The 19,828-nt window shown below is 41.9% G+C and overlaps 1 protein-coding gene across 1 annotated transcript in view; it reads left to right on the forward strand.

The window, feature by feature from the left end:
- The window catches only part of FMN2 (formin 2), a 166,637-nt gene that overhangs the window by 10,720 nt on the left and 136,089 nt on the right, over positions 1-19,828 (forward strand). Inside the window, exon 3 of the mRNA XM_035108373.2 lies at positions 11,226-11,392. Coding sequence (XP_034964264.2) covers positions 11,226-11,392 — 167 coding nt within the window. The remainder of the gene's footprint in view (positions 1-11,225; positions 11,393-19,828) is intronic.

Below are 19,828 nucleotides of genomic sequence, written 5' to 3' on the forward strand. Positions count from 1 at the left end.
GGCAGTGAACAAATAGCTGGCCTAGTTTACAGTGCTGTATAGTTGGGCTTTTTGCCATGTCATTTTTTTTTATAGTAGCCCACGTGTTCTTTTCTGGTTGAGGATTTTCTCATACATGACGTAAATGGTAATGAGCAACTGCAATCGCAAAGTTTTCCCATATAATCCACTGCAGTAAACTTCATAAGGAATGTTCAGATGAGATATAAGGATTGTGAGCTGTAAGCAGCACCAAGGTATTATAAAAAGGTCTTGGCTATTTTAGGAAGGAAATACGCAATGCTGCTGTGCTAAAATAATATCTTCTGTTTTGGCTTTGAAGCAGAGCCCCGTGAATCCTTTGGCTTGTGTGGAGTTATACTCTCAACTGAAATTAAGAGGGAAGTGTAAGTGTTAGTGAAATATACTCGGAGTCGAGAGTGAATTTCATGCTCTTTATTCAGCTCGTAGTCATCAAGGAGAAGAAGAGAAGAAGAATGCCCTTTCCCCCAAAACCATCTGCTTATATACATTATTTACACAATGGGCTTTGCGTGATTGGCTACTTCAGGGCTACAACTGTGGGCCAATCAGTTTGTGGATTGGCTTCTGCCAGCAGCCTGATTGGCTGCTCCTGCAGGCCAATCAGGTTGCAGATTCACTTCTGCCAGCCGCCTGATTGGCTGCTCCTGCCGGCCAATCAGGTTGCGGATTCACTTCCACCTGGAGTTGGATTGGGTGGCTCCTGCGGATCAATCAGACTGCTGATTCTGGATCCTATTGTTCTATGATTCAGCTCAGTACATAACAGTTAGTCAAATGTGGGGTGCCTCTTGCTTCTTTGTGACTAGATACTATGTCACAGTGGTAAGATCTAAATGGGAGAATGGGAAATCAGATGGGCTGGAAGGATTGTGTCAGAAAACACACCAATAGGAGCTGACAGCTCTGACTTGGTATCATCTACTTGACCAACCGCTGCCTCTTAACCTGACTTGCCTCACAGGTTTGTTGTGAGGATTAAATGGAGAGGCAAAACCGTGTTCCATCACCTTGAGCTCCTTGGAGAAAAAGGTGGGCTTATAAATGCAATGAATTGATGGATAAAATAATGATTTTCTCATCTCATGGAAGATGAGGTATGAGCATCCACAATTGGATGTGAGGGACAAGAATAGCCATCACCTTCTCAGGAAAGTTGATGATACGGAGTTATGGGAGTGGGGTGGGTGAGGAAAGGTATTCAAGTTGGGAAGATTACTTCCTTTTGTTCAAATGATGTGGAATAAAATAAGGGGAGGGGAGTTGAAATTTGGCTGGGCATCAGTGTATAATTTGTGGGGCACCCCCCCTCCCTCCAAGCTGGGATTGCTTATAAAAAGATATTGAAAGACAGGTGTTTGTGTACAGAGGAGCATTTCCCCTTTAATAGGATACCCCATTCCCTTGGAGGGGCAGGCAAAGGCTTACAACCTCCCCTCCAACCATGACTAAGTAAGTGTCTAAACAACTAAATCCCTGTGCAGTTATGGCAAGGGTGGTGTGTGTGAAAACCCGGAAACATCCCTTTTACCTTTGCTGTTTCTCAACCCAGGGGAAAATAGCACTGCTGGAAATTGGTTTCAGTTTCCAAGGGAGTGGGATTTGCTCCCACTCAGCTTTTGGTTTCACATGGTCTAAAATAATCAAACCAGAATATCAACAATAAAGCCAAAGAACATATACCAAGTTAAGAAATTTCACCATTCTGTGGAAGAGAATTCAAACATTAATTTGAATTGTGTCTACACTGTATGTCATTGAAGCTGCATAAGAGCTGTTTCCACATAACTTTTTAACACAACACGAGTAGCAGGCTGGAAAGGAACTCCATAATTTACCCTGTTCATATACAGGTATGTAGGTAGCCGTGTTGGTCTGCCGTAGTCAAAACAAAATTAAAACATTCCTTCCAGTAGCACCTTAGAGACCAGCTAAGTTTGTCATAGGTATGAGCTTTTGTGTGAAAGAAGAGGTGTGCATGCACACGAAAGCTCATACCGATGACAAACTTAGCTGGTCTCTACGGTGCTACTGGAAGGAATTCTTTTATCCTGTTTATATACCGGTAGTTCTTCAAAACAGTGTTGTGGAACAGGAGCAACAGAGAATGGCTTTCCCCCCTTTTGTTTCTGCCCTGATTCATATGTTACTAGTAGCTATTGACTAGTGATTAAGGAGACAAATAAGCTTTGGTTCCACCTCCATGTTTCAAAGAATGTGTCAGCCAGGCATCTGCATTCCAGCACCTCTTCATGCAATTTCTTTATATAATGTGCTTATTAGGCATAGAATATTGCTTAAAAGGAAGTCACATTCTCAACTGAGCAAGTATTGAACATCATTACACTATTGCACATTCCTTACTCTTATTTATTAATTATGTTTATCAATTATCAGCATGAGGTAATGTATAATGCAATCTCAAACACTGAAATGGAAGAAAAAACCTCAAACAACTTATAGTAAAGCAATCTAATTAGCAACATGCCTAAACGGCAATAAGTTCCTTGTTTAGTTTCCTTTGGGGGAGAGATCACTCAAGACTTGTGGCATTCATGTAATGTTTTGATTAATTTACAAATAAGTAAATAATCTTCACTTCTTCTTATTATTATTCTACAAATCTACTCCCACATACCCAGTGGCAGAACTAAGTTTGAGAGTATGTGAGAGAGTGTGTCTTAAAAGCAGGGGTTCAGTCCAACTAGTTTTATCTTGTCTCATTATTTGCGTGTGGAGACCTTTTAACCACCCCCAAAATAAATTCAGAAAAGACTCAAATTTTAGGTTTGGTTTTTGGCAGAATTTAGGCCACAACTTTATTGATTACAATCAAGTGAGTGGTTGCATAGGCTCTGGTTCGACTAGCTCCCTGCACCTTTGCAGGCAGCACTGACCCTGGGCACCAACCATAGGTCAGCCTCGGGTGAACACCTGGGACAGTGGCAAACATGAACCCTGCTAGGCCTCCACCCAGATGTCTCAGGGCACAACCCCTCACAGGGAAGACCAACCATGAGTCCGTGGATTTCTTTATCGGAATACCCAATGCATAGGGTAGAGGTGGGCGGGTGTTCCGATGCACAGCAGAGCCCAAAAGAGGAAGCTCAGGGACACATGCAGGGACACGTCGATCGCTTTGACTGGCGTCCCTCTGGCCCAATTGCACCCAGGATCTAGGGACCACCAATGGGGTATTGTGGCTATCCATACGTTCCCACCCATAACACAGGGTCTGGTTGCCAGGCCGCACCGCAACATGTGCCCTCTTGTTAGAGAGGACCCGATTTAACTTGTGTAAGGTTAGCAAAACTATACAAATTTTTAAAAGTAACCTTTAATTTATATTTCAATACTTTATCTTAAACAATATATAACCCTCTCTCCCTCCCTCCCCCAACACACACACACACACACACACGCACACACACACACACACACACACACACTACAGTGGTCTCTGGAATGGCTCTTATTTTTTTTTGTTGAATATTAGTTTTTCTTGCCTCTTGGCCTGGGTGCTTAAATGCTGAATGATGGCCTATAAAGACACACTATTTGAAATAAGTGTGTTGGGTGCCTTATATCAGAATAAGTCACCTCCCTCTACTTGACGGCTTTTACATTCTAGTAGCTTCTCACATTCAAATCCCTCAAGAAACATCTCTGACTATTTTCTACCGTCCTTGGACAGCTTACTTGTTATATCCATAGTAGAAGCTGCGGCCTGGCAAGCAGACTTCCTCACTGGCTAATAGTGAATATTGACCATAATCTTCCTCTTTCTAAAGCTTTTACATCAATCAGTAATCTTACAACAATACATTGCTTAAAAAATCTTCAAAACCTAAAGAAAGATTATCAAATCCAGATACAGGGAATTGAATGAGGTTGGAGGCATTCCATGCTCCTTGGGCATGTGTAAAGCCTCAACTTACATGTTCCTTAAAGTAGGGTTGACATTGCTGGGAATTGTAAACAGTGTCTGGGCAGAAGTCACTGAAATGTCCAGAGAAATCTAGACATATCGCAACCCCTGTGAGCAGCTCAACAGCTTTGGCCAAAAAGCAGCTCAACAACTTTTCTGTCTGGATTTTCACTTTTTGAAATATGGCAAGCCTACAAATTGTATAGTGGATGGGAGGAGTACCTACTCCTTTACCAACTGAGGACTGTTGTTTCTGTTAACATGTGAACTGGAGCTACGTTAAAAGGGGCGGAGGCTGAAAACTTTTGCTTTTTAGTTGAAAGATGGAAATTCAAGATCTCTGAAGCAGCCAGGCACCTCTACTTTTTGTCTTCCCTCTCTCCTGTTATAGTCCTGCAGACAATTGTAGTTTAAGGAGATCAAATTCTTCCCTTTTCAGTTATTATTAGAAGGTGCCACTTGTACTATAGTTTAGGTGAGCTGCTGTAGATAGGACATTTCAGTTTCTTATAGCTTGCATCACGTATGAAAACTTCGATCAAAAGTGATAGCCTGCTTAATCAGAACAGGTTTGGGGTTTTTGTTTTTGTAAATATTGCTTGAATTACCTCTCTTTTGCCTTTATATTTAGAGCTATTGATGTAGCCAAGGATCAATGTTTGTATTCAGTTTGTCTCTTGTGATGAATGCCCTCTGTTCTGGGGCAAAGTGGTGTCACTAACCGCAAATACGTAAAAAGACAAAGTTGGCAAGTCAATTGCTGCTATTTTTATCCCTTAGTAATCAGACTGTAAAATCTGATGTTGAGCGTTTGTTTCCCAAGCTTCCACTGGCAACTCCTTCTGCTTGGTTCCCCTGCCCCTAGCAACGCCTTTGTTGCTAACTTGCTACTCAGTTTAAGATGCTGCTTTGACTTCAACTATCATAGGCCCATGTGTTCTGAAAGCTCTATACAGTGATTATTTGGGCTTGAACAATCTATGTCTGCTAAAGAAAAGAATCCCAGTGTAGAACTAGAGAAGTGCAGCTGAAAAGAAATACAGGGGAATTATTTAGTAGATAGCAATTTTGCCGAGGTTGAAATCATTGTAATTGCTTTTTGTCTTACCCGTAAAAGGAATGTGATGCATAGGAGGGCTGCTTCATGTAAGACATTTTTCAGCTGAGCGCAGACATAAGCATAATAATCACAGGCATTGCACTGATTACCATCATGCAGCTTTTCCCTTTAAAATTCACAGAAGTGAATAAAAATATTGCTTCATCACCATGTGTATTTTAAAGTGAAAGTGCTTTAACAACATATGTGATGCTCATGCGTTCTGTACTGAGAAATATGTACCAAAATAAAAAATTCTGAAAGAAGCAGCCCTGAGAGATATAAACTAAAAATACCTACAAAAGGGTAGCAGAGCTTGCTAGTTTTTCCCTACAAAAAACCAGATGGTTCCATAGGGCTGGACCAGCCATCAAACAGATGACACATTTGTCCTTTAAGTGGGTGCAGAGCAACTAGCTTCAGAATGTGGCTGCGACTGCCGGCCCTACCTACCATGTGTAGGGTGGAGGGAGATATCAAAGTAAGACACACATGTTACCAACTGAGTCACCTGTGGAGGGACTAGCAGGCAAATTGTTCCTGCAAGTAAAAAGGCACAAGTAAAGGGTGGCATTTAACTTTCTCTCTAGTTCACATTTAAATCAGAAATGGATAAAGTAATTAATTGGTTTGAGTGGTATCAAGCTGGCATTCTTTGGAAACTTTTACATAAATGCTGCCATTCTTATGGGATTGGCAAAAAGTCAAAAATGTTCCGTCTCGGCCAAGCTATCAAAATTGCATACTGACTCTGTGGCCAGAATTACACAGAGGAATTCCAGTTTGTTTACTATGAAAATAAAGTTGTGTGTCTCTGAACTGCAGCCAAAATACATGAGTGAATTTTGGGTGGGAATGTATATTTCTCTTCTTCTCTCCCCCCCACCGCTATCAGTTTGCCGTTGTTCAACACATCCAGCTTCTCTTTTAACTTCATTCAAATTCAGTATTCCTGCTTGAATAAACGTATTGTGATAAATGGTTGCAAAGCAGCAAGGAAGAAAAGCTAGCGTTGAGGCTTTTGCAAGGCACTTTCCCCTAAATACTGAATTTTCAGTCACAACAGCCAGTTCCAAAAAGATGGAATGCTTTATAACTGAGCATCTATAAAATGAGGTGACTAGCGCAGCTGACAGATGTTGGTGTTGGGGAGCAGAAGTAAGGTGTTAGAAGGAAAAGAGCTGCATGTGCCTTGTGGCCCTATAAACTGACCTACTGCCTTCAAGTGAAGTAGGGACACTTGATGCAAGATTCAGCTGACGCTTCTGTGCATGGAACTGGTGGAGTGGGGCAAGGGCGGGGAGGCAACCATATTGTTATTTGGGAAATGTCTTATGCTTGTCCTTCTGAGAAACAGATCTTCAGAAAATAGCATAAATGTGTTGAACCTCTTAGCACCTCCCCTTAATTTACACAGCCTTTTGGGATTTCTACAAGTTCAGATCCATTGTGATATTCTCATTTTATAGAGCTGGTGCTATTGGAGGATTTTGATTTCCACTTGTTATATAACCAGGCTGTGCACAAAACAACCACTCCATTGGGAGCAGCCCTAAGGAAACACTTGCCCTCAGACAGAGTTCAAACTCTTCATCTCTCTTTTAAAAAAGAAACAAAAACCCCAAAATTTGGAGAGTGAAGTGAGACTAGAGTCACTAGACCAATGAAAAGCAAAGCAATGGGGGATTATGTGAAGCCCCTTGTAGCAGAGAAATTCAGCAAAATTAGTTCTCAAATCCATGATAACTCTGTGTGATAAGTCTATCTGCAGTGCATCACAAGCCTGCTTTCATGTCATTTTTAAAACATGCAGGGATATGTGGCAGTATAGAATCATGAACAAAAAGGTAACTTAAAGCTCTACGTGCATTCTGTGTGGAAGCTACAACTAATCCAGAATACGGAGCTAGACTGGTGAATGGGTGTGACCACCAATACCATTTAACACGGGTCCTGAAAGACTTACATTGGCTCTTGGTACATTTCCGAGCACAATTCAAAGTGTTGGTGCTGTCCTTTAAAGCCCTAAATGGCCTCGGCTCAATATACCTGAAGGAGCCTCTCCACCCACATCGTTGCCCAGACACTGAGGTCCAGCACCGAGGACCTTCTGGCTGTTCCCTCACTGCCAGAAGTGAAGTTACAGGGAACCAGGCAGAGGGCCTTCTCGGTAGTGGCGCCCACCCTCTGGAACACCCCCCCCATCAGATGTCAAGGAAATAAACAACTATCTGACTTTTAGAAGACATCTGAAGGCAGTCCTGTTTAGGGAAGTTTTGTAAAACTGATGTTTTACAATTTTTTATGTGCTGTAAGTCTCCCAGAGTGGCTGGGGAAACCCAGCCAAATGGGTGGGGTATAAATAATAAAAATATTATTATTAAGGCTCCTCCACACTAATTTTCTTTTGCACTTTCTAGTTGCAGGTCCACACTTTTCCAATCTGTGTCCAAGCATTCCCTGCCCCACTGCTTTTCCATGCTTTTAACTCTCCTCAGAAAGCCTGAATTGTCACTTGTTCTGATTCAGCATTAAAGAGCAGGCTTTCCTGGAGAAAGCGGCAGAGCAAAAAAAAAAAAGTGCTTAGACATGGACCAGGAAACTGCAGACCTGTTCCTAGAAAGTGTGGTGCAAAAGGTAAGTGTGGATGAGCCCTGATTTTTTCAGTACCTCCTTTAAAAATGTTGACCCTCTGGTTCCTGATCTTTCACACCCCAAATCCTTCTCTGCTGTTTCCATCTACAAACCATGATCCCTTCTATCTGCCTTCATATTGTCCTATGGGGCATGTTGGGCAATGAGTTAAGCAATATAAAATATGTAGGTTCAAGGGGAAAACTGTAGGTATTAAAGGAGAATTCCCTGGATGCCAAGATCCAGGTTTGGGGCAAGTACTCTTTGGCGAGAGAGCCCCAATAGAGATTTAAAATCACAAAATATTCAGCAAGGTAAAGTGTGGAAATAGGGGCTTTTAACCTTTTAAAACATGTCAAACCTGCGGCCCTCCAGATGTTTTGGACTACAATTCCCATCTTCCCCAACCACTGGTCCTGCTAGCTAGGGATCATGGGAGTTGTAGGCCAAAACATCTGGAGGGCCGCAGGTTTGACATGCCTGTTTTAAAATATGCCTTTCTGAGTTCCTTCCAAAGTTCCCCTCTTTCCCCAGCATAAGAAAATACCACACATTTTGTAAGTTAAAAATGGTTTACTTACAAACTCTCCAAAGGTCAGATTCATGTGCTTCAGAAAAGTTGCACAGGCAGTAAAAGTTAGTTCCAGAGTAGTGAAAGTTCCTAAATTGTTGGTAGAGGAACTCAAGGGAGGCTGGTAAGAGCCATGTGGCTAGAAGAAGCAGCATCTCACATTGAAGTGATGTAGACTGGAAGAGAACAAAGGCTTGATGACCTACGGTAGTTCCTCCCAATGTGAGCTGGCAGGACAGCTTAATCCAGGGGTCAGCAACCTTTTTCAGCCAGGGACCGGTCCACCGTCCCTCAGACCATGTGGTGTGCCAGACTATATTTTGGGGGGAAATGAATGAATTCCTATGCCCCACAAATAACCCAGAGATGCATTTTAAATAAAAGGACACATTCTACTCATGTAAAAACATGCTGATTGCTGGACTGTACGTGGGCCGGATTGAGAAGGCGATTGGGCTGCATCCGGCCCACGGGCCTTAGGTTGCCTGGCTGCTGCTGGCTTAATCTATGGCCTTGCCCCCTTCATCCATTAATTAGACTTAAGCATGTTGGTTGTCCCACAAAATGTCCATCTCCTAAACCATATTGACATTGTGAGTGGTATTCAGTGGTAGTTGGCTCAGAGTAGACCCATCAAAATTAATATAAATGACTACCTGAGATTTATTAATTCTGATGGGTCTACTCTGTTTAGGACTTAGTTGAATACCACCCTGTGTCTACTTACTGCCTCATTCTTCCTTTCCTTTCATCATCAAACCTTGGCATCTCCCTTCTTGCCAGAATCCTATGCCCCAGAAAAAGGCTTTTGATCCATGGTAGAGTGTGTGCTTTTTATGCATGCAGCCTGACCTTCAGTCCCTAGAATCTCCAGCAAAAGGAATGGTTAGGAGGAGTACCTAGAGAGATGCTTTCTTGTGTCTATATCCAAATGGACCAAATTGGTTCTAAAGCAGCTCTTGTCTGTATGACAACAGCTTTCAACCTTTGAGTGTATTTTTTGCCTATATGGGTCTCTTATGTCCTATGGTCTGTTATGCCCCCTTCTGGAAGTTTGGGGAAGGGTTATTTAGTCTTTTAAAATAGCAACAGCACAAAGCCATACATGACAACACACATCATTCAGTACAGTAATGTTGAGCTGAACTACTCTGAAAGGCTAGGGGTGGTCAGAGGAACCTGCAAGATTTTGCGCAAGTATCCCAGAGCTGGCACATTGAGCGGCCCTTGCCCTGGCCCCCCAAAGTAAGGTAGAGGACTTAAAAGCTCTTTCTGTGTCAGGTAACCCCAAGCAGCCCCAGCACAAAAGGAGCTCTTAAGATCTCTGCCTTGCTTGGATTTAACTTTCACAATTCCAACCCGCCTGCCTTCAACTGCATATGGTTGAAATTGCCCAAATTAAATGTGTATAAGATGTGATCGTACCGTACTTTGGCTCAGTTGAATGTGATTGCTTTAATTCGTCAGCAGCAATATGAAACCAGTTCACATGACTCCAAAAAGAGTTGTAGCATTTTGGACTGACTGAGAGGAATAACATTGCCAAGCTGCTCATTTCATGACTTGTTTCAGATTATTACTTATATCATCTTGCAGTTTGCCTCTCATTAGGGAGAATTTCCTCGAGCATAAGCAACAATAAATTGCGGTGATTCATTCCAAGCTGATTAACTGTACCAGGCATTCAGAATATCAAGAACTATCATCGTAAATAATACCAGCAAGCATCCAACTCTTAAACATAATGCTCAAAAGAGCTACCCCTTCAGATTTACCTCACTGCGATTTACCTCACTCCTGTGGTAAACACATCCATATTTTTTTCAGTTAAATAAAAAAATTCCTTCAGTAGCACCTTAAAGACCAACTAAGTTTATATTTTGGTATGAGCTTTCGTGTGCATGCACACTTCTTCAGATACTTCTTCGTGCATGCACACGAAAGCTCATACCAAAATATAAACTTAGTTGGTCTTTAAGGTGCTACTGAAGGAATTTTTTTATTTTGCTTCGACTCAGACCAACACGGCTACCTACCTGTAACTTTTTCAGTTAAAACATTCTAAAAATAGTTTCAATTAAAAACATTATTTCATCCAGCAATCTCAGGGCTGCCTTTATTGACATAAAGCCCTATAAAGGTTGAAACTAGGACTGTGGGAAACCTTGCCAGTATTTTCACAAGTATATCCACCTTGTCCCCTGAGTGGTCCTGCATGTTATAGAACACTTATCCAAAATGGTGGATGTGAAATTGTCGTGATGGTATGGTTCTCTTTGCTTCCCTAGATCAGTTTATGCTTGGTAAACCATGCAGGACAGTACATTGATTCTTAAAGATAATCTAGCAAATTGGCACAGATAGTTTAAGGAGTATTTCTCTCCAAGCCATGGGCCCTCCATTCTCTTGAAGGCAAAATTTGGTGGGAAATCTGTGAATCAGCAACACTGATATATTTTAATGCATCACTGTACTGCAATGTTCACTTTTGATATTCCAGAATGGCTAATAAAAATTTCGTACACCATGAAATGATAACAGCTAATGTACAATAGCAAAATTTATTAACGTGTTGTGTCATGAAGACCCTTTCCCCCTGGTAAGGAGAAAGAAGAGAGCAAATGGTTGAGTGCCTTTTCTAAACAGCCAAACAGAAGCTTCCCTTCTTCCTCCATGCTGCCATGCCACCATGGCCATTGTGACCAAGCCACGGTCCTTCCACAGAGCATCCAATAGGCCTTCTGGGTGGTTCCCTGAACCTGCTATATTTCTAAGAGACACCTGAGAACCAGTTTATAGAAGCTGCCCTGTCAAGCTGAAGGGTGTATACTGGTTGGAGTAATGTTTTTTGCAAGGAAGCATCTTTTTGCCTTCAATTTGATTGTGGCTTTCAACCACTAAAATGGTTGTTCTGTTCAAATGGGTTGTTGGGTTGTTACTGTTTCTTTAACATTTAACATTAATTTTTGCAGGTCGAACTCTGCTGGAAAAGCTCTCCAGCCAGCAGGACAATGCACCTCAAGAAGAAGCAGAGAAGCTTTGTTCTTGGATCATTGCAATGGGTCTTCTGCTCCCCTTCAGCGATTGCTTCAGAGAGCCATGTAGTCAGAACACACAACAAAGTGCACCAACTTTTGATGTAAGTCACAGTGAATTCTTGGGAGTATCTATCAACTATCACTAAAGATAGTTCACACATTAATATTCATAATGGCTTGACTCTCTGTGACAGGTTTGGATGTGGCCCATTTTCCCTTGTGGCACCCTGCCTCTAGAACTCTCTCTCCAAGGAAGCTTGTCATTTTAACACAAGGAGTACAGTAGTATATAAATGCTTAAAATAAATAACTGAGCAAACTAAATCCCCGATCTGCCTTGCTGGAAGAGATCTGGATGAGTTGGATATGTTGCTCAACCCTGCCAGGGTTTGTTGGTCTCCAGTGACAGAGAAACTCCATGGCTGATGGGGGGAGAGGCCTTCTCCAAGGAGACCCCAATGTGCTTCTCCCAATGTTCCTGCACAAATAGTAGTCATCAGAAACCTCCAAAATGGGGCAGGGGCTAGCATAGGGTTCACTGGATCCTGAGCTAATCCTGATGCTATCACATGGTGATAGTGGGCCCAGTACAGGATTTGACAGGTCAAATAGCCCATTTTCCCTGCCCATCGTATTTCGTCCTGGCCAGTGCAAGTGTTGGGGGCAGTGGATGGAGCAGTGGCTATGCGCCATTAAACCCAACCACTGCCAGCCATTTGATTTGAATTGCAGTCTTAATATGTCAACGTAAGCCATTACAGATCCAGCAGGAGAGAGACCTAGTAGCAGGGTTTACACTCACAAAAATCAAGCAGCAGTATAAAATGAGAATATAAGCTGTTAAACCTTTTCACATCTTGTTTAGTTTGCATACAGCAGCAAACCCCCCCCCCATTTTCTACCCCTCATGCAATGAACAGACCACACACTGCTAAGTAAACTTAAAGTTCTTTATTTACAGATTCAAAGGTCTTGGTTCCTACATTTATCGAAGCAGCAGCAAGAACACAGGCAAAATACTTTTGGGTAGAAAGTACAGAAAGATAGCTTCAAACATGTGCTCTAAGCTTGGAGCTTTCTTAGACATGTCCTCCCTAGGCGTAGAGAGAGAGAGGGAACATGAAGAGAAGGCTTCACTTCCTCTCTTATCAGAGAAGAGGTAGTGTGACCAGTGTTTGTTCAAATATGTATATTGACCCTTACATATGTCTACAGGACTCCTGTGAAGAATATATAAATTGTGTTTGAATACAAATCCCAAAACTTTCAGGATTTTGTGTAATATGTGAGGTTAGAAAAATATTTTCCAAGTATAAGCCAAAAGGTAGCAAGCAGTTGCTCCAAATGGGGCAATCAACTCTATTAATTGGAGCAGACTGTGGGAGAAATTTTGAAGCAAGCTTGCATTCTGGCTCCCACTCTTTTTAGCTTTTATATTAATGATTTGGTGCCATATTTAGGGAATGCAAACTCTCCCTCTCCAGTAATTAGGAACAGAAGGTCTTAATATTGTTGTAGGCAGATGATTTAGTACTCCTCTCTCTTTCATGATGGTGTCTCAAAAAATCTCTTGGGAGTTGTTTGCCACATACTGTATACAGAAAAAGCTATCTATAAATTACTCCAAGACCAACCAAGATTATGATTTTGGCAAACACAGTCCTAGGTATAAATGATGCTTAGATCAGCAAGCTTTCTCATTTAGATACCTGAGTGTACTCTTTTGTAAAACCCTCTCTTGGAAGTGTCATATGGAGGCATTGAAAGTCAAAGCACCCAAAACTTTAGGGACACACTTGAAGTTCTATTACAATAAAGGAGGGCAGCTGATTTGGTAGCAAAGTGCTTTATCAAATGCTCCATGGTGCTGAAATCTGGGGCTCTGATTTGAACTCCATGAAAGTTTGGGAAACTGAGCAAAATATTTTTTCGGAAGCTGTACTCTCTGCCATCAGGAATATTAGCAGCTCTTCATACAGAATCCAGGTGGTCAACAGTTAAGGCAAGAGTGGACTGTGCTCAGTTAGAATATATATTTTTAAAAAATTACTACTATGCCTATTGAGCATTTTCCTGAGCTGTGCTACATGGAATTGGGTGATAACCAACTCTGGAAATCAGCTTGTCAATATGTTTTAGAGTATTATTATTTTCCAGAACTGAGCTCTGCTTTGACCTTGAATAAGTGTCAACTAAGGGATTGGATCTTCTGGACAGAATCCAGAAAGCACCGATACCTAATTAGAAACACCACATTGCCCCCTTGCTATCCATTCTTGAGAACAGAGCATCTCATCAGTTTCCTTAAGAAATGCCTTTATTGAGCTGCGTTTCCAAGTGATGCCCACTGCAGTCTTGGATGGCTGCTAGAACTAGGTCCCATACACAGACAGACTTTGTATTTATGATCAACCCCAGGTGGAAGACATCACTCATTATCTCTTAGCCTCCCCCTTATACAGAGATCCAAGAGATCGCTTTCTGAAGCCTGTTTTCACATAAGCAAGCAGACACGCCCCGACAGAAATGATTTGGCTTCTTTTGAGAGGCACTAATAGCTTTGTAACACAGCGAGTGGCCCTCTATGCACTAGCAGGGGGTCGGGGTGGGAATCAGGAAAAAAGGAGTTTGATAAAATCACTATAAATTGGTGATTTCAGAAGTTTAATCTGAAATCAAGCTGGATTTGAGTTTGTTGGTGTCTCTGGTAACTTCCCTCTCTTACATCATGGATGTTGCCAAATTGGATTTTAAAAAGGTAAACTATTTTTAGAATTGGAGCTGGTCGAGATGCATAAGTGAAACTGTTTTAATGACCAAGAACTTGGCAAAGTCTTTTTTATATATTATGGATTTTTATATTAAGGATGCATGTTCTGTATTATTTTATTCATACTACTGCTTAATACAGGTTTGGCATGGCTGTTGGCTGGAACAATAAACTTATGAAGTTGTAATTGATGCTAATTGGTTTAGGTAATGAGCCCTGTCTTCTTGACTAAGGAAATTAAGGGCTCCTGGATGAAAAGGGGGCCTTACACATTAGGTGTGTTATTAGTCCCATCTAATACATAGGAGGAGGAATATACCAGCCTAGCCATCTTAAGTTGCTCTATTTGATCCTATCCTGCATGACAAACCTTTCAGCATACCTTAAGGGTAAAAGACTATATCAGGGGTCAGCAAACTTTTTCAACAGGGGGCCTGACTTTATTTGGGGGGGGGGATGAACGAATTCCTATGCCCCACAAATAACTCAGAGATGCATTTTAAATAAAATGGCACATTCTACTGATGTAAAAACACGCTAATTCCCGGACTGTCCATGGGCCGGATTTAGAAAGCGGTTGGGCCGGATGCGGCCCATGGGCCTTAGTTTGCCTACCCATGAACTACTGTATATGCTTATTGGGAGAGCTGGAGAGAGGCAAACAGATTTCAACAAGATCAGTGCAGTGCAAACACACTAGCAATAGCAGTCCAAAATACAGTTCCAGTTCCAGGAATCGGCTAGATTGGTAAAGGAAAAGTGTTTTATATGTGTTGTATATGTGATATAACACTGTGACACCAGATGGGACCCATCTTTCTGTACCATATTTCCATTTATGAGTTTGCAACTTGTTTAAATGAAATGCTGCTTTGACTTTGCAGATTTATAGTGCTGGTTTCTTTCTTCAATTTGGTGTGTGTTTCTTAATTCTATTTTTGGGTTCTGGACGCTCTGAAATGCTATATTAATAGATGATAGTATGACGGCTGGTTGCTTCTTGATCTTTTCAAAGGTATGGATGGAATTCAGTGTTGTACACTTCTGGTCCTTTCATCAGTGTTTTTGCTTATCAGGTGAAACAGTCCTCTTCCCTCCTCTTCCCCGTGTGCTGTTCAAAAGGTTCTCCCAATGCCCCCAGGCCAATTGCAATAGCACAGGTGATTCACAGGAAGGAGGAGAGAGAGGAAAGCCACACTGTACAAGCTGAAGTCCTTGTGTAGGACTTTTGGCGATGGGATTAAATAGTTCAGTCCCTCCGCACAGTTTATCTTATGGCACATTCCTCTTCCTTTTAAGGTATGGACATTGTATGGACATTTATCCATACAATCTATGAAAAGTGGTGGGAATTTTTAGATGGAACTGCATAATCAGGCTTTCCAGTCAGGAGTGCCAACTTGGCCCCATGACCATGCGTGCCCAGGACTGTGGATGCCATGCAATGTGCATTGCCCTGGCACCAAAATTTGTGGGTGCCCAGCCCCTTCATGGGGAAATTTGTGAGTGCTCAGGCATCCAGGCCCCCAGAGAGTTGGCACTTATGTTTCCAGTTGCCATGCTGTTGCTTCCCCTGCTGATCTAGATGTTGCTGTTTGTTTTTGATGGTCAGTGTTTGTCCTTTCTTGCCACAGAATTGCCTTGTAAACAATGGATTTTTTCAAGCATTTAAAATCATAATGTTTTTTCTACCCACCCATCTGCAGCAACGGAAAGAGCTCCCAACACAGGAAAACATCTGACTCCAAACTGAAAATTGCATTGCTGAGTATGATCATGAATGCAATTTTCAGCTAAAACCCGTATTTGTGCATGTCTGTGGATATTAGAAGGATTCTTATTTTTCCATTTTGCGGCAACACTGAACTTTGTTGTTATTTAAAGTTGTGGAATTCACTCCCATAAGGGCCCTCTCCTAATATATTTGTGTCTTAGAATACTTCTACTTACAATTAATATAGGCATCTACCACTTTTGCAGTAATACCGGTTCATAAATGAAATTTGTTGAGGTTTTAGCTACCATCTTAGAAACAAACTCCTCAGTATTCAATGATGTGGATTTGGCAGGTGTTGAATACCATACTATTTCAGGCTGTAGGTCTCTATTTCATATTTTGAAATAAAATGGATTATTTCCCCAAGGGTAAGAACCACAAAGTTTATATACCATAGAAATAGGCATGCCACGATCCCCAGCAATTATTGCACCCCAAGTATATATGGGGCTGGTTCATCACATTAGGAACAAACAAAGCTGCCTCGTATTATTATTCAGTATTCTTGATATTTTAGGTAAGCCATGCCTTGGAAATTTAAAATAGCAGATTATTTGTCACTTCATTGCCTGAGGCAAGGGATAAGTTGGCACACTGTCCCATTGTATACTGAAACTGCCCGGACTAACAGTTCATATCTATCAAGTGCCCCATTTTAAGCGAGACAGCCATAATTTCTTTGAAGGCGCCCTGGGCTTTACCTTCATCCCAGGATGCCCCCAGGATTTTATGCAGCCTATGGATGGGGGCTGTGGAGGCATGAGAGTTCCTTCCCTTCCCCACCAACATGGTGCCCTTCTTCTCTAATTCAACTCCCATCAGCCCCCAGGAGAGGGGCCTGAACACACATGTGAAATGGAGGGTGGCCTCAGCCACAATTGGCCCAATGTGGCTTCTGTAACACATGTGTGCAAGCGCGGGGGGGGGGGGGGAAGCACGCTGCTAGCACTGAGATGCCCACACAGCGACTGCCATAGTGTGTGTGCTCGAAGGAGGCCTCAGGTTGCCATGGCAGCAGTGGCAGTTTCCCCCCAGCTCTGCTACATGCCTCTGCGGGACAGTTGAGAATTGGTGCTCCTAACTGACCCTAGCACCATTGCAGGCCGTTGAGGACATGTTTTACCTGGAGAGCAAGTTTGTCACAGACCAGAACAGAGTTGTGAGTGGGGGGAGGGGAGCTGCTTTTGGGGTGAACATACACAGTGTTCAACAATATTTTGAAACATTTTGTCATGCAATATACAATTAACATGGGATGCATTCGCTGTTACAGGATGGCGGTGGTGGCCATAGGCCATAGGAATAGGTACACTTACGGAGGATTCAGAGTTCAGAGGCAGTCTACCTCATAATGTCAGGTGCTGTGGGGGAAATAACAGGGGGATATGGACATGCCCTGCTTGTTGGGCTTCCAAAGAAGAAGCATTTCGGCTGGAAAAAGGATTCTGGATCAGATGGAACCAACTTGCACTGATCCATCGCAGCAGGCCTAGGAATTAATGTGTCTAGGGGAGGGAAGCAGACTTAATATTGTGATCTGTCAAAATATAATCTAAAAGCACACCTGTTTATCTGGGCTTTTGCTGAAAGGCACTGTTCTTGGCAACCCTGAGACCACTGCTTAAGATAATGGTTTTAACTGTTATTACACTTTAAAAAAAATGTTTTATCATTGCTACCCTGCGCTCCTCAGGAGGAAGGGTGGAATATAAATTGAAGTAGTAGCACAAGCAGTGTCTGCTACTTGATGTGGTTGCCTTACTCTGACTAATCATAGGACTGGTCCTGATGTATTGCCTTCTTTTCTGAATCCAGTGTTTTCTAAAATGCTTTAACAGAAGTATAGTGTCCAGATCAAGGGAAGTAATAGTTCCATTCTATTCTTCCTTAGTCCGACCACACTTGGAATACTGTGTCCTGTTCTGGGCACCACAATCTAAGAAGGATGTTGACAAGGTGGAACATGTGCAGGGGAGGGCAACCAAGATATCACGGGTCTGGAAACTAAGCCTTATGAGGAACAGTTGAAGGAGCTGGGTATGTTTAGCCTGGAAAAGAGGAGACTGAGAGGAGATAGGATAGCCATCTTCAAATATCGTAAGGGCTGTCACATGGAAGAGGGAGCATGCTTGTTTTCTCCTGCTCTGGAAGGTAGGACTCAAACCAATGGCTTCAAGCTGCAAGAAAGGAGATTCCGACTAAACATTTGGAAAAACTTTCTGACTGTAAGAGCTGTTCAGCAGTGTAACAGACATCCACGAGAGGTGGTGGACTCTCCTTCCTTGGAGGTTTTTAAGCACAGGTTGGGTGGCCATCTGTCATGGATGCGTTAGCTGAGATTCCACAATTACAGGGGGTTGGACTAGATGACTCTTGGGGTCCCTTCCCACTCTAGGATTCTGTGAAATATGTGTTGAAGTAGTGCAGCTGCTCCCCCTGCAGTAGTTTTGCTGGAGAATAATCAAAATAGAGCTAATGTACGCAGCAATTTTTGGCATAATTTTTAGTTGATTAGAAGGGAGCACACTTGAAGCAATAATAGCAATCTCTCCCCCTTATATCCTGTAATTTCTGTTCAGTGTAGCCTCTTTGTAGTTTTCTGTTTTCCCCAGCTAATTCAGTACTGCTGACTAAGGCTCCTTCTAACATCCTTATAACCAGTTTGGGCAGGTCTGTGTGAATTGATCTCAGTGCTATTTCTATCGCATGTTAACCCTTTCAGGGCAGACTGCTTTACCTTTGGGTCTTTCTTCCCAAACCTGCGTGTAGCGTTGTGAAGAGGCACCGGCATTGCGCTGAGCTGCAATGACTTTGCTGCTTATATGCGCTGTGAGCTACTTATTTATTCATGAGATGAGTCTGTCTACGTCAGTAAAGATACAAATAAGATAATGACACTCCCTGAATTCAGCTTGGAGGTCATGTACACTTGTTCCTTGCGGTAAGTACCATGTGAACTTAACTGTTAACAATGCAGCTACTGAATTTTTGTCGGTGGGAAGCAACTATTTTGTAAGCTGGCATGAAGATATATTTTATGGATAACGAGGCTGTTTGATTAAATGTAATGAAAAGAAATATGGTACCATTACTGATTCAGAACTGGAACAGTGCCTTCAGCTTATGCAGGCAAGTAGCTTGCCTCACCCATGTAGGATAGCTCTGCAGTTTTAAAGAACCAGCCAGAATTGCTGTGTAAGAGTGTCTGTACGCATGGATCCTTGTTTTGTTGATAGCTATATATATACCAGGCAGATAAGTTGTAAAGCTATCATGCCTTTTTTTATAAAAAAAAATATCATCTGGTTTGTTTCATTAGTGGGCAGATTATTAACTGGGGAAAACTGGACACTACTTACATATCCAATAATTTGACTCTGGTAAGAGAAGGGCTTGTCATCCTGGGCTGCAAAAGACGTATGCAGATATATATATATATATATATATATATATATATATATATATATGCAAATTTGCATTTAGCAAATGAGATGAAAGCACAGTGGGGCCAACAATATAGAAAACTTTACTGCCTTGTGCACTTTTCAAACAAGCTGGTTTGCCATAAGAATTCTTATTGTTAATATTGCAGTCAGTACTGTTATGCTAAGATTTGGTATCTTTATTTATTCTCAACCTTCCACAGCCATGCATACTGTTTTGCTTTAGAAAGTTTAGTGTGTGGTGTAAAATACGTAAACCTGTAGTCTGTCGATATATATGTGCAAATGCTCCTCTTCATTTTAGAACGCAAGGAGATTAGAGATGGTAGACTCGTTGAACCTACTTCTAAAACCAGGTTTATAAAAATCCCCCAATTTAAATTTAGCTAGACCTTGCTTGAATTTCATCCACTCTTCATTTACAATTGAACATATAATTCTGTGCCTTGATGTAATGTAAGTGGGTTTTCTCTGAAAACTGAATGCCATTATTCTGTGACTGAGGAAACTGTTGGTGTCGAAAATGCACTGGTATTCAATAGTTTGC

The sequence above is a fragment of the Zootoca vivipara genome, chromosome 3 (assembly GCF_963506605.1).
Source record: "Zootoca vivipara chromosome 3, rZooViv1.1, whole genome shotgun sequence".
Classification (NCBI taxonomy): domain Eukaryota; kingdom Metazoa; phylum Chordata; class Lepidosauria; order Squamata; family Lacertidae; genus Zootoca; species Zootoca vivipara.